Source organism: Dendrobates tinctorius, unplaced genomic scaffold (assembly GCF_039654945.1).
Source record: "Dendrobates tinctorius isolate UK_male_01 unplaced genomic scaffold, ASM3965494v1 ptg000011l, whole genome shotgun sequence".
Classification (NCBI taxonomy): Eukaryota; Metazoa; Chordata; class Amphibia; order Anura; family Dendrobatidae; genus Dendrobates; species Dendrobates tinctorius.
Window position 1 is genome coordinate 23,305,339 of NW_027361679.1, and position 14,106 is coordinate 23,319,444.

At 44.6% G+C, this 14,106-nt stretch overlaps 1 protein-coding gene across 1 annotated transcript in view; it reads right to left on the reverse strand.

Annotated features, from left to right (window-relative positions):
* MMRN1 (multimerin 1) overlaps window positions 1-14,106 on the reverse strand; it is a 291,995-nt gene that overhangs the window by 133,241 nt on the left and 144,648 nt on the right. Inside the window, exon 2 of the mRNA XM_073590130.1 lies at window positions 11,582-11,698. Coding sequence (XP_073446231.1) covers window positions 11,582-11,698 — 117 coding nt within the window. The remainder of the gene's footprint in view (window positions 1-11,581; window positions 11,699-14,106) is intronic.

Genomic DNA, 14,106 nt, shown 5'->3' on the forward strand with positions numbered 1-14,106 from the left:
AGTGGCATGTGTTGAGAACAAGAAAACATAAAAATGGTCAATGTAAATCAAAGTTAATATCGCATGGAGGTGTGGATTTGGAAGGATACTCAAAATAAAAGTGGAAAATCAAATTACAGGCTGATCCAACTTCAGTGGAAATGTCTCAAGACAAGGAAATGATGCTCAGAAGTGTGTGGCCTTCACGTGCCTGTTTGACCTCTCTATGACACCAGGGCATGCTCCTGATGAGTCGGCGGATGGAGTCATGAGGGATCTCCTTCGAGACCTGGACTAATGCATCCACCAACTCCTGGAGAGTCTATAGTGCAACGTGATATTGGTGGATTGAGTGAGACATGATGTCCCAGATGTGCTCAATTGGATTCAGGTCTGGGGAACGGGTGGGCCAGTCCATAGCTTCATTGCCTTCACGTTGCAGGAACTGCTGACACACTTCAACCACATGAGGTCTGGCATTGTCCTGCATTAGGAAGAACGCAGGGCCAACCACACCAGCATATGGTCTCACAAGGGATCTGAGGATCTCATCTCGGTACCTAATGGCAGTCAGGCTACCTTTGGCGAGCACATGGAGGGCTGTGCGGCCCTCCAAAGAAATGCCACCCCACACCATTACTGACCCACTGCCAAACCGGTCATGCTGAAGGATGTTGCAGGCAGCAGATTGCTCTCTATGGCATCTCCAGACTGTCACGTGTGTCACATGTGCTCAGTGTGAACTGGCTTTCAACTGTGAAGAGCACAGGGTGCCAGGGCGAATTTGCCAATCCTGGTGTTCTGTGGTAAATGCCAAGCGTCCTGCACGGTATTGGGCTGTGAACACAACCCCCATCTGTGGACGTCGGGCACTCAGACCATTCTCATGGAGTCGGTTTCTAACTGTTTGTGCAGGCACATGCACATTTGTGGCCTACTGGAGGTCAATTTGCAGTGCTCTGGCAGTGCTCCTCCTGTTCCTCCTTGCACAAAGACTGAGGTAGCGGTCCTGCTGCTGGGTGGTTTCTCTCCTATGGCCCCCTCCACAACTCCTGGTGTACTGGCCTGTCTCCTGGCAGTGCCTCCAGCCTCTAGACACTATGTTGACAGACACAGCAAACTTTCTTGCCACAGCTCGCATTGATGTGCCATCCTGGATGAGCTGCACTACCTGAGCCACTTGTGTGGACTGTAGAGTCCACCTCATGCTACCACGAGTGTGAAAGCACAACCAACATTCAAAAGTGACCAAAATATCAGCCAGAAAGCATTGGTACTGAGATGTGGTCTGTGGTTCCCAACTGCAGAACCACTCCTTTGTTGAGTGTGTCTTGATAATTGTCAATAATTTCCATCTGTTGTCTATTCCATTTGCACAACAGCATGTGAAATTGATTGCTGTTTTTGGGCTAAAAAAAATCTGCCCCCAGACATCCTAGAAAAGGCGCATCTGTAAGATGCGCCAATTCTGGCACTTAGGCTGGTTTCACATTTGCGTCTGTTTGCGCAGCGCTTCATCCACAGCACTCTGAATGCATCATGTTTAGCTATCTTTAACATGGTGTGCGCAGGGGCATGCGTTTGAAACAGTTAACATGCGTCAGCGTATGCATGCATTGTTTTTCAGTGTGTGGCGGGGTCCGGTGAACGCAACATGTTGGATTTTTGGAAGCGGCAAAAATCTGTCAAATATGTGCATTCATGCGCATGACGATGAGTGCGTCAAATAAGCACATTACTGTCTATGGGAACGCATGCGTACGCAAGGACATGCATCCACACATGTGTTCTATACGCATGCATTTTTTTAATGAGTTGTTCCAGTAAGTGATTCAACCACCTGCTAATTGATAGCTCTATAAAAGGAAGTGTGGACACTGCAAGGCCATAACTCTCTGGACAATACCACAACACTGGCTATGTAAGTATAGAATCTTAGAAAATGTCTGTCTCTCTCACTGCTGTTTATACTTTGTACTAATTTTTTTTCTGTTTACTTTTAGACGTGTCGACTGTCTTGGTGCAGTGCTTGTCTCCTGGTTGGCTCCTGGTGCCGCGGGTTTCTCCTGTTCGTCTCCTGGTGCTGCTTTCTGTTGTGGTGAGGACAACACTGTCTATCTAAGTATAGAAGCTTAGTAAATGTCTGTCTCTCTGCATGCTCTTTCTGTTCCTAGTAGACTGGCCGACTCTCTGGTGCAGTGGGTGTCTCCTGGTTGTCTTCTGGTGCAGCAGTATTCTCATGGTCGTCTCCTGGTGCTGTGGTTGTCTCCTGTTGCGGCCGTGTGTCCCTGGCCTGTGCTGACTGCTGTGCTGTTGGACTACTGCCTGTAATGTAAGTATTTGTCTCCAATTTTCTTCTTTGTTCCTTTATGTAGTGTTTCACTTGACTGCTGCCTGCTCTTCAAAATGTCCTCAAGCGAAGAACTGACGTCTTCCCAGGGTGGACCTGACAAAGATTATTTAATCATATTTGCTATATTGATTGGTATGTATTGACTGGCAATACTCCACATGTATTAAATCATTTAATTTCTTTAAAGGTAGCTGGCAGTGATGAAGAGCAGGAGCAGTTGAGTGGAGATGATTCTTCCCAGAGTCGTCAGGTTCATGTGTCTCAGGAGTAAAGACGGGGTGTCAGTATTCTTTTCATCAGACTTGTAATACAATTTTTTTTTCAGTTTTACTTAAAATTCTTTTTTTCTATTTTATCTATAGGTTTCACAACGGGAAGAAGCCACAATTAACATTGACAATGAGCAACTTATTCACCTTGTGCAAGAGCGAGTACCGTTGTGGGACATCCATGACCGTCAGCACTCCGACAATGTGGTGATTCGAAGGCTCTGGGAAGAAGTGGCAATATCGCTACTTCCTGGTTGGGACCATGCCACACTGTGTGCCAGAACAAATTTTGGTAAGTATTGCAATGTGGTCTGAAACGGCAGTGAACCTGTTAATGGATGTACATTGTTTTCTAATTTTTTTTTTCTCCACAGTGAAGTGAATCAAAATCCGTTGGCGCTCGATAAAGGACCGCTTCAACAAGGACATGAGGTTTGGGTTCAAAGTTGTTCTGCTGCAAGGTACCGGATATACAAGTGCCACCTGGACCTTGCCTTTCTGAGGCCTACGCTTGCTCAGCAAACATCAGTATATATATTTTTCTCCTTGTTAATAATGTTTAATTTTTTCCCCCACACAGAACCTGGAACAGCACAACACAACCTTGATTTTTTCACTAATGTTTTTCTCTTTTCCACACAGAGCCTGGTGCAGCACCACAAAACCCGGATCATCCTCTGTTGAAGTGGCCCCTCATCTACCAGCCACTGAACAGACACAGTCCCAAGGCTTCACAGGCTGGGGAAGAGGCAGCCAGTCCATCAGGTTTCCCCTCTCCCAGCCCTCTGCCACTGATTTTGCTTGGTCTTCTCGTCAGTGGCAGAGGGCCTGGGAGAGGTCAGGTATGCCTGAGTTTATAATGACACCTACCAAGAACCTCCTGAGTTTAAAATGCCTTGAAAAATATTGACTCTAATGAGAAATCACACAAAACCATTATTTTTGTGCAAAAATATACAATCAATTTTATTAGATAAAATACATGTAATCACAAGTCCAATGAGTATATATAATGTGGAAACAACAAACCGCTCGACACAACGTGCACAGGATGTAAACCATTAAATAACATCTAGTGCAGGGTATAAGTAGAGTAGGTTATTAGTAATAATAAAGTGCCTGTGCATAAAATTGCTCATACCTCATACAGAGATCAAAATAAACATCCTCAAGTGTGGGAGCAAGTGGGATAATGTTCCCTTACTATGCTACTAGCAACTCACAAATAACAAGACTAAATAAGCACCTCTATACCCTGCAATCTGCATCATACCCGAAGGAGTTCACAGAACAGATTTTTAGGGAAAATATCTCTTACCCATGTGGACAGGTCGAGAGGCACTGGCAAAACCCCTACACGTTTCGCCCAGAGGCTTCCTCGGGGGGCTGTATGGCCACTGTTGTGGGCCAAGGCCCTCTTATACTGGCAATAATTAACATAGTCCATGTCCGGTATGCGCGGTCATTATGATGCGACATGCGCAATCAGCGCAATGTCACCACGTCATTTCCGGTAGTAAGCACGCGTCATAGTGCCTGTGTTACTATGGCCACATCGACGCGTGCGGCCATCATGGCGGCGCATGTGCGGGCAACGCAGAGTCCCCGCCGCGTTACTTCCGGTCAACCCGGAACCCGGCGCCCGTCATAGCGCCCATGTTACCATGGACACACAGACGTTGGCCGGCTAGCAGCATCCTTCCGGGACCTTCCTGATGGTCCAGTTAGAACAGGCACGGGACCTGAGCATTTGACCCCTGAACTCCAATGGGAGGTTGAGCCACGGGCATGCTCAGTGGAGCGAAAAAGTAACTTAGGCCAGAGTCACACTAGTGATTAAATCGGACGAATGCAATGCGATAAAAAAATCGCATTGCAATTGTCCCAATGTTATTCTATGGTGCTGCTCCCATCATGCGTTTTTTTATCGGATCCGTTCCTTGGACCGAGACAATCGCAGCATGCTGCGATTGTCACCGATTTTCGGATCATGCACAGGCACCGATTTTCGGATTATTCACAGGCACTTTATTATTACTAATAACCTACTCTACTTATACCCTGCACTAGATGTTATTTAATGGTTTACATCCTGTGCACGTTGTGTCGAGCGGTTTGTTGTTTCCACCTTATATATACTCATTGGACTTGTGATTACATGTATTTTATCTAATAAAATTGATTGTATATTTTTGCACAAAAATAATGGTTTTGTGTGATTTCTCGTTAGAGTCAATATTTTCCAAGGCATTTTGAACTCAGGAGGTTCTTGGTAGGTGTCATTATAATAGAGAGTTGCCTGATATATATATATATATATATATATATATATATACACATACACACACATACGTATGTTCTTTGCATGTAGTGTGATGATCAATTATAGGTATGAAACTTGGTGTTAAACTCAGGCATGATTTTATGCAATTAAGCTCGGTCTTCCACGATGGAATTAGGTTGATTGCTGACAGAGTGAAGAGTGGGTTGAAGGAAGTCAACAAATGCCTTGACTGCCTGGAAGCTGACCTTGAGAAACCGGCACAACATTTTTTTCTGCTATTGAGTGGAGCATGTCGGAAAACCTTATGCCTCAACTTCTGCTGAACGTCATGCAGGCCTGCCAGGTTGCTTACAGCCACGCATTGCAGCAGTCACAAATCTACAATCAACAGGCCGTAGGATATTACCAGCAGCCAATCTACTTTCCAGCTCCCACAGCACCGAACTATCTGCCACTACCACAGCTTCCAGTTCACCGAGTGACCACGCTGCCAAGTTCATCAATCCTGCAGCCAGCAGCATCCACCACGCTCCAGAGTCCAGAACTCATGCAGCCAGCAGTATCAACGATGCTGCCCAGTCCACCACCCCTGCCCAGTCCACCACCCCTGCCCAGTCCAGCATCCCTACCCTGCCCAGTCCAGCATCCCTTCCCAGTCAAGCATCCCTGCCAAGTCCAGCACCCCTGCAGCCAGCAGTATCCACAATACAGCCTAGTCCAATACATCCCTATCAGTGACCCTTTTAAAAAGGGTTAAAAAGGCCTCTATGTCATCACCAGGGGTAATTTTCTGCAAGGCTCTCCTTGCCGTTTTCCGGTCAGAAAATTCATCAGTTGACATTGGGGTCAAATCTGTCACCGTGCTATGAATCGCCTCTGTGAATATTCAGTTCTGCTGCTGTTGTTGCTGGAGTTGTTGTATCAGGAGCTTACTTGTCTTCTGTTATGCCAGCTTTTGCTGCTACAGCTGTTGCTGGTGCTGCTACTGGAGCTGCTGCTAGCTTTGGACCAGGTGCTAGATTAGGTTCTCCATTTTGTCTGACCACTGTTCTATCTATATAGCCCCCTTCAACGAGGACATGCAGCTTGTACACACCTGTCACACTTGTTTCCTGGGGATTTTGCCTTCACTTCTAGCAACAAATGTGGTAGATTTGCTCTCTTGGCTGCACATAGACGTAGACACAGGAGCACTCTCTCTTTAAATCTTCTACTGGTTTATTAAAATTATTGCATAAATTCTGAATTTCTGAATTCTGAATTTCCCCATGGTGGGACGCTTAAAGGATTATCTTATCTTATCTTAAATCAGTGTAACATTATTAAAAACAAGCTCGCCTTCCTCGCTTAGCAGGAAAAAAAAAACATAACGTATGGCACAGTCCTTGTGCTACAAGTATCTGCCCACTTCATGAACAGCAACAAAAGTTTCAGCTTTACTTAGCATGAAAACACAGCTCCAGAGATTGCACTTCCAGGTGTGTCTAGACAAAACTTCCAGGATGCAACTGTGTTTTCCCAATTTGTGGTCCAAAAAGCCTGCTTGTAGTGTGCCAAAAAACCTCTGGGAGTGTATTGCCAAAAAGCTTCTGTATGGACTGTACCCAAAAGCCTCTGTTTTCTACTTTACCAAAAAGCCTCTAGGAATATTGTGCCAAAAAAACTCTATTTGTACTGTAACAAAAAAACATTTGTTTGAACTGTACCAAAATAGGAAATGTATCAGCTGGTGGTTCAGGATTTTGCTGAGTAAGTTAACAACATTTCTGCCATACCAACCAAACCCTTCCAAGGTGCTGCCAGTGCCCCAGCTGTGTTAGTAGGCTACACGGCATTGTGCTTTTACTGAGCTCCTGCTGTAAGGTGATGACGCCGCCAGTAGCACGTCTACCAGCGAGCGCTTGTATTTCACATTATCCGATCTCACTCTAGTGACGAAAGAAAGGATTGGCGCTACATTGTGTTAGTAGCGGGATCCAGCAGGGTGGCCACCCAGTAATCAGCACTTGTAACAATTCTGGCAGCTCGGCGGTCATTGCGCAGGCACAGCAGCATGTATTGCCTCTTGTGTGCATCTTTATCCTCTGTATCCCCCCAGACATTCTCCAGTGATGCCCATGATCTGGTTTGAGAGCCCCCCTGCTGTGAACACATTTGTTCTTCAACTTCTTCATTCTCCTACGCCTCCTCCTGATCCACCAAAACTGTCCTCTGGCTGGACATTTGTGTACTTGGCCACTCTTGGTACTGGAGACCGTCATCCAAGACATGTGTGGACACCTGGCCTGATAATGGTGCTAAAGGTCCCTGTTTAATCGTCCTCCTCTTCCTCCTGTGCCACCAACTCATCCATTATTGCCTGAAACCTTGTTTTTCTAGGAGACATAGAAGTGGGATATGAATGGTGATGATGGCATTATCAGCGCTGGCCATGTTCATGGATTATGTGCTCAAAATGGCACACTCATCGCGCATGAAGGCCCACTCGTTGATCTTAAAGTGGTGTTGTTCCACAGCGCGACTCACTCTTGCGTGCTGCAGCGGAAACTCCACTATCGTGTGCTACTACTCACACAGTCTTTCCAGCATATGCAAGGTGGGGGTTCCATCTTGTGGATACAGCACGTATTAGGCGGTGAGCATAATTGCAGATATAAAGCTGCAGTGAAAACAGGTGAGAAGCATCAGGGTGAAAACAACAAAAGCGCCTACAGATGGACTGCACTTTCAGCAGCAGCTCTGACATATCTGTGTAGTTTTGCACTACCAAATTTAACACATGCGTAAGGCAAGGGATGTGCATCAAACTGACTTGGCCTGGAGCTGCTATGAGATTTTGCCTGTTATTGTGCACCAGGCTGGGCTTGAAGTTTATCAGCACCAGCTACATATCTGCCTGTTATTTGATCCCCATTTACAGCTCCTGCGTGGTGTGGGATTTTTCCCCACAAACATATGATTTTCAAAACAAAGTGCTGTAGTTTCCCTTTGGCTCTGCTGAAGTTGGTCATGCTGGTGTTACATTGACTGGATAAGAAGCAAAGCCCACATCTCCTGTGCGGTGTGGGATTTTCCCCCCAAACAGATGAGTTTCAGAACAGCCTGCTGTTGTTTCCTCCTGGTTGTGGTGAAGTTGGTCATGCAGGTGTTACATTGACTGGATGAGGAGGTAGTTGAGGTTGTGGTGAAAGAACGGGAGGAGACATTGAAAGAGAAACATCCAGCAATCCTTGGCAGTGGTAATACATGCACCAAAATGCTTCCTACCTCATGCGCCAGCTGCCACTACATTTACCCAGTGCGCAGTTACCTACCTTATCAAATAGTTTGATGACTTATCTGATTTATCCTCTGCATGAATGTCTTATAGCACAAATCTTGCAGAGATTGGATACCTGCTGTTGCTCACACAGTCTCTCCTGCAAACGAAAGGTGGAGTTCCATCTTGTGGTTATGCCACATATGAGCCAGGGAGCAGGATGGCAGAAGTGAGGCTGCACCGCAGACATGCGAGCAGCAGCAGGGGGAGAACATCAAAAGCACTCACACACTAGCCACACTTTTTAAGCTGATGAGGAGACAGTGAAGGAAGCAGAGTAGGAAGAGAAGGCAACATGGAAAGAGAATGGGCTAGGGGCCGGCCGCAGTGCACAGTAGCAGCCAACTTAAAGGCTAGAGTCTGACCTTGGCACTTTTGCACCATGCTACCTCATTTGCTGTGCAGCTAGGGCAGCATGACACCACCTCTTCCTCCGAATGTCCCACATCAGTCAGATGGTCTTGACTCTATGTGGGGTCTAGGACATCCTCATCTGCCATTGCATCATCATACATCTCCAGTCTATCCGTAACTGCTGCCCTAATAATCCTTCTGTCCTCCTACTCTTCCGCTTCTCCCCTCTGCAAATCCCTTCATTGCCTCCCAATTCTATAATGTTTCCACTTCAAGCTTGTAATGTTGACCTACAAAGCCATCCATAATTTGTCTCCCCCATATATATGAGAAAACTAATCTCCCAATGTCTCCCACCACATAATTTCTTGTCCTAGCAAGACCTTTTTCTCTCTTCCACAATCAGATGTTCCTCATCCAAACACCTGCAAAACTTCTCTCAAGTATCCCCATCCGATTAACTTCTACATTCGGAACTTGCAAGTGGAACTTGAAAATCCTTGTCTTCAGAACAGCTTGCAATGACCCACTGCCACCTCACCAACACCAGAGCTGCTGTTGCCCCCAAACCTATTGTGTCCTTCATTATCCTGTAGAATGTAAGGCCACAAGGATAGGGTCCTCTCCTCTCTGTTCCTGTCTGTCACTATTTGTTGTAATTTCTATTTGGATTTTGTTTGTAACCCCCTCCTCATGTACAGCACCATGAAATCAATGGTGCTCCAAAAATAAATATTAATAATCCCACGCATGATGTTCCACCCAGTCTTCAACCCCTTCCCTCCTTACCGGTGTACACACAGTAGAAAGCTGAAAAAGCTGAAGAAGTTGGCACCTGTGTTTTGTCTTCAGCATCATCAGTGATGTTTGCTCCAAATCTCCCACGTACTCATCGAACTCATAGAACTCATAGAACAAGTGATTGAATGCACTGTTTCCAATCTCTTATAAAGGTTGGCCAGGGCCAGGTGGATGGCCCACGGAACCACAGCCAGCAAAGTCATGAAAAAGCAGAAGTGACTGCTGAATGACTTGGGGCTCAGACTGCTTGCCTGATTTGCAAGGGGGTGAAGTGGAAGAAAGATGCCCATGGGCCACAGGTGAGAAATCTGTGCTGTCAGCAGGGGATTGGGTGGAATACAAAGCAAAAAGGCTGAAGGCACTTTCACATAACCAATCTAAAACCACCACTACTTGTTCTGGCCTCACCATTTGTTCAGCGGTACTTGGGCCTATGAAATTGCATACAAAGTCCTGTCGCCAGCTTGCACCAGAGGAAGTTGTTTCATTCAGACGCGTAGCAAGCACAGATCTACCATGCCCTCTGTCTCCCTGCAGCCACAACCACCAGCAACCACAAATATCAGCAACACGGCCACATCTCCTATTTGGTGCTCTACTCATTATTTTCAATCCAAAAAATTGTAGAGCATTACACGGCCCGTATATAAATAGAGAGTGGGCAGCCGATTATTACATTGTCTGTTTTCAGAATACCCCCCGAAAATCAATAAAAACCAAAACACAAAAAAAGTGTTGAATACCTGCTCCTCTTCCATCTCCTTCTCAACCTCCTTTTCTACTTGGACCTCTGCCTCTTGGTTCAAGATTATATTTTTTTCTTTTATTTTATTCTTTGTTATTTTAAAGCATTTCCCTGACCCCATTTGTTTTCAGGGCAATTTTCCTGCTCTTACCCACTTGTAGCTTCCTCCTGCAGCCTCCTAGACTTTACTATGACATTTTTACAGACATTCTAAAGCATCAAAGTTCATGTCCCCATTGGCTTCTATTGGGATTGGGTTCAGGGTCAAGTTCAGATCCCGAACCCGCCAAACCCGAACATGCACGGGTCCACACATCTCTAATCAAGTTCTTTTTATGGTATCAATGATGATTCATCAGTATCCAATAATAATCAAGTTGCTTTCTAATGGTATCACATTTACAGAAACATCAGCAATGTTCAGACCCCTAGTATAAGTCTGGATCTTTGTCAGCCTGATGCTATCTCAACACCACTATTGTTTGCATGTTCTCACTAATCTCACTACAGAGCTGTGCGTGACTACAAAGAGCCTGGAGTAGAGCAGAGATTACTAATGTCTTTCAGTTTTCATCTCATGAAAGTCAGTGTAGGAGATTGGCAGCACAGCAGATCTGTACATTTTCTTATTACAAACATCTGCAGTTGCAGCTCTACTCTCCCCACAATGACTGATGTGAGATGAAAGCTGAAAGGTGTTAGTCATCTCTGCTCTGCTTTGGCATTTGTAATTGCTTTACCATGAGATCAGTGGGTAGCATAGACTGTCTCTCATTACTTGTCTCACACAAGAGAAAGATCCATCTTTTTTTCCCTGGTATATTGCTGTTTGCTTATAATTAATCACTGTCATACAGTGGAAAAAGCACACAACGTCAGAGAAAAACGTCTAGTGACAACCCCTTGGCAATAACAGAAATTATAACCTAAACATTACAAACTAATATCTCCACAATGGAGAGGAGAAGTTAAATATTACTCCTGCTCTTGAGGTAATATGAAAAGACCTAGGGTGAATTTTATTATTTTTATAAATTGATAAAGAAAAAACATTAAGTCATTTGATCATTTGTTCATCACCTTAATATTTTCTGCAAAACCAGAGGAATAGCTAACAGGGATCTGATTTGTTTATTACTCTGAATCTCTGCCATTATGCTAGAAGGAATGTGTCCCTAAAGCCCAGGTCTGTGAATAAATAACTGAGAAGCTCCATTTTCATGCTCAATGCCTACTTTACCTGTATGACATGATTACTCATATAGCAAACATAGATTTTCTCCTTACAGCATGGATGTGAGACTCACTCTTAGTTTACTGCATTTAGTTGGTAAGGTTGAAGGAAGACTTTAAGTCCATCTAGTTCAACCCATATCCTATCGTAACCTTCCCTTACATGTTTGGTTTATATATAAATTATATTGCAATATCCTAAAATACAAAGTTAGTGTAGCCAACTATGATAGTGAACACATACCTTACTGAACAGGATCCCATGTTCCAGGCACAGGGATTAGCCCCAGATACATATGTTTCCAGGTTCTCCATTACAACCGTGGGTGAAAGTCTTGTATGTACATAGGCGCACCAGTTTCTATGATAAAATGATCAGAAATAAATATTTAAACAAGAATTCATTCATTTATACATGTTACTTTAATATAGAGTCTAACTCTATGCTCAAAACGTTTTCCGGGGATAGTTATAAAAGGGTTTTATGTATATATATATATATATATATATATATATATGCATATATATACTGTATAAATATATATATATATATATATGTGTATATATATATAAAGTATAGTAAGTATATACAATCCCTGGCAAAAGTTATGGAATCACTGGCCTTGGAGGATGTTCATTCAGTTGTTTACTTTTGTAGAAAAAAAGCAGATCACAGACATGGCACAAAACTAAAGTCATTCAAATGCCAACTTTCTGGCTTTAAGAAACAGTAAAGGAAATCAAGAACAAAAAATGTCTTAGTCAGTAATGGTTACTTTTTTAAACCAAGCATAGGGGAAAAAATATGGAAATACCTCAATTCTGAGGGAAAAAAATTATGGAATCACCCTGTAAATTTTCATTCCCAAAACTAACACCTGCATCAAATTAGATCTGCTCGTTAGTCTGCATCTAAAAAGGAGTGCGCACACCTTGGAGAGCTGTTGCATCAAGTGGACTGACATGAATCATGGCTCCAACATGAGAGATGTCAACTGAAACAAAGGAGAGGATTATCAACCTCTTAAAAGAGGGTAAATCATCACGCAATGTTGCAAAAGATGTTGGTTGTTCACAGTCAGCTGTGTCTAAAATCTGGACCAAATACAAACAACATGGGAAGGTTGTTAAAGGCAAACATACTGGTAGACCAAGGAAGACATCAAAGCGTCAAAACCGGAAACTTAAAGCAATATGTCTCCAAAACAGGAAATGCACAACAAAACAAATGAGGAACGAATGGGAGGAAACTGGAGTCAACGTCAGTGACCAAACTGTAAGAAACCACCTAAAGGAAATGGGATTTACATACAGAAAAGCTAAACGAAAGCCATCATTAACACTTAAACAGAAAAAAAAGGTTATAATGGGCTAATGAAAAGCAATCGTGGACTGTAGATGACCAGATGAAAGTCATATTCAGTGATGAATCGCGAATCTGCATTGGGCAAGGTGATGATGCTGGAGCTTTTGTTTGGTGCCGTTCTAGTGAGATTTATAAAGATGACTGCCTGAAGAGAACATGCAGCGACCGTTGGCTCCTACCGCTGCTCTGCCACACCTCCGCTCCCCCTCCCCTGCTGGCTTTCTGGACAATGACTCGTGTATAAGCCGAGGGGGGGGGGGGAGGGGGGCGTTTTCAGCATAAAAAAATGTGCTGAAAATCTCGGCTTATATACGTGCATATACAGTACACATTTCCTTTGTGTTTTAGGCAATAAAATGTATGGTATATTGAATTTTTTACATTTTAAAAATTATAAAAAGGAAAATGGGCTGATGGAAATGTTTGGGCACCCTGTATTGTTAGTACCTAGTAGCACCCCCATTTGCAAGATTCCAAGCTTGTAACCACTTTTTGTAGCCAGCCAAGAGTCTTTCAATTATTATTTGAGGGATTTTCACCATTCTTCATTGTAAAATTCTTCCAGTTCTGTGAGATTCCCGAGTCATCTTGCATGCACTGCTTTTTTGAGGTCTAGGCACAGATTTTCAATGATGTTCAGATCAGGGGACTGTGCGGGCCACTATAAAATCTTCAGATTGTGCCTTTTGAGGTATTCTATTGTGGACTTTGACATGCATTTAGAATCATTATCCATTTGTAGAATCCATCCTCTTTTCAATTTCAGTTTTATTGCAGACTAGATGATGAGCCCGGCATTGCCCGGGCATAGTAACTAACTGCCGTCCCGCTCACTCACTCCACAGCCCCACTCTCCACCTGCCATCCTGCATTCTCCCTCAGCAGCCTCTGTCTCCAACAGCCATCCCACCCTCTTCCTTAACAGCCCCGCTTTCACTCTGCAGCCCAGCTGTCTTCCTCCACAGCCCAGCTCTCCATCCACTGTCACGCTCTCTCCATTCACAGCCCCACTCTCCAATCGCCATCCCGCATTCTCCCTCCATATCCCTGCTCTCTCCCTCAGCAGCCCCTGTCTATACTGGCTGTCCTCTCTCCCCCTCCACAGCCCTGCTCTCCACTGACTGTCCTGCTCTCTCCCTCCGCAGCCCCACTCTCCACTTGCCATCCTGCTCTCCACTCATGGCCCCGCTCTCTCTCTACGCAGCCTCTGTCTCCACTTGCCTTCCTGCTCTCTCCCTCAGCAGCCCAGCTCACCACCTGCATCCCGTGCTCTCCCTTAACATCCCTGCTCTCCACCTGCCATCACGCTCTTTCCTTCTGCAGCCCCACTCTCCACCCACCATCCCGCTCTCTCCCTCTGAAGCCCCAGTCTCCATGCACCATGCCATTCTATCCCTCTGCAG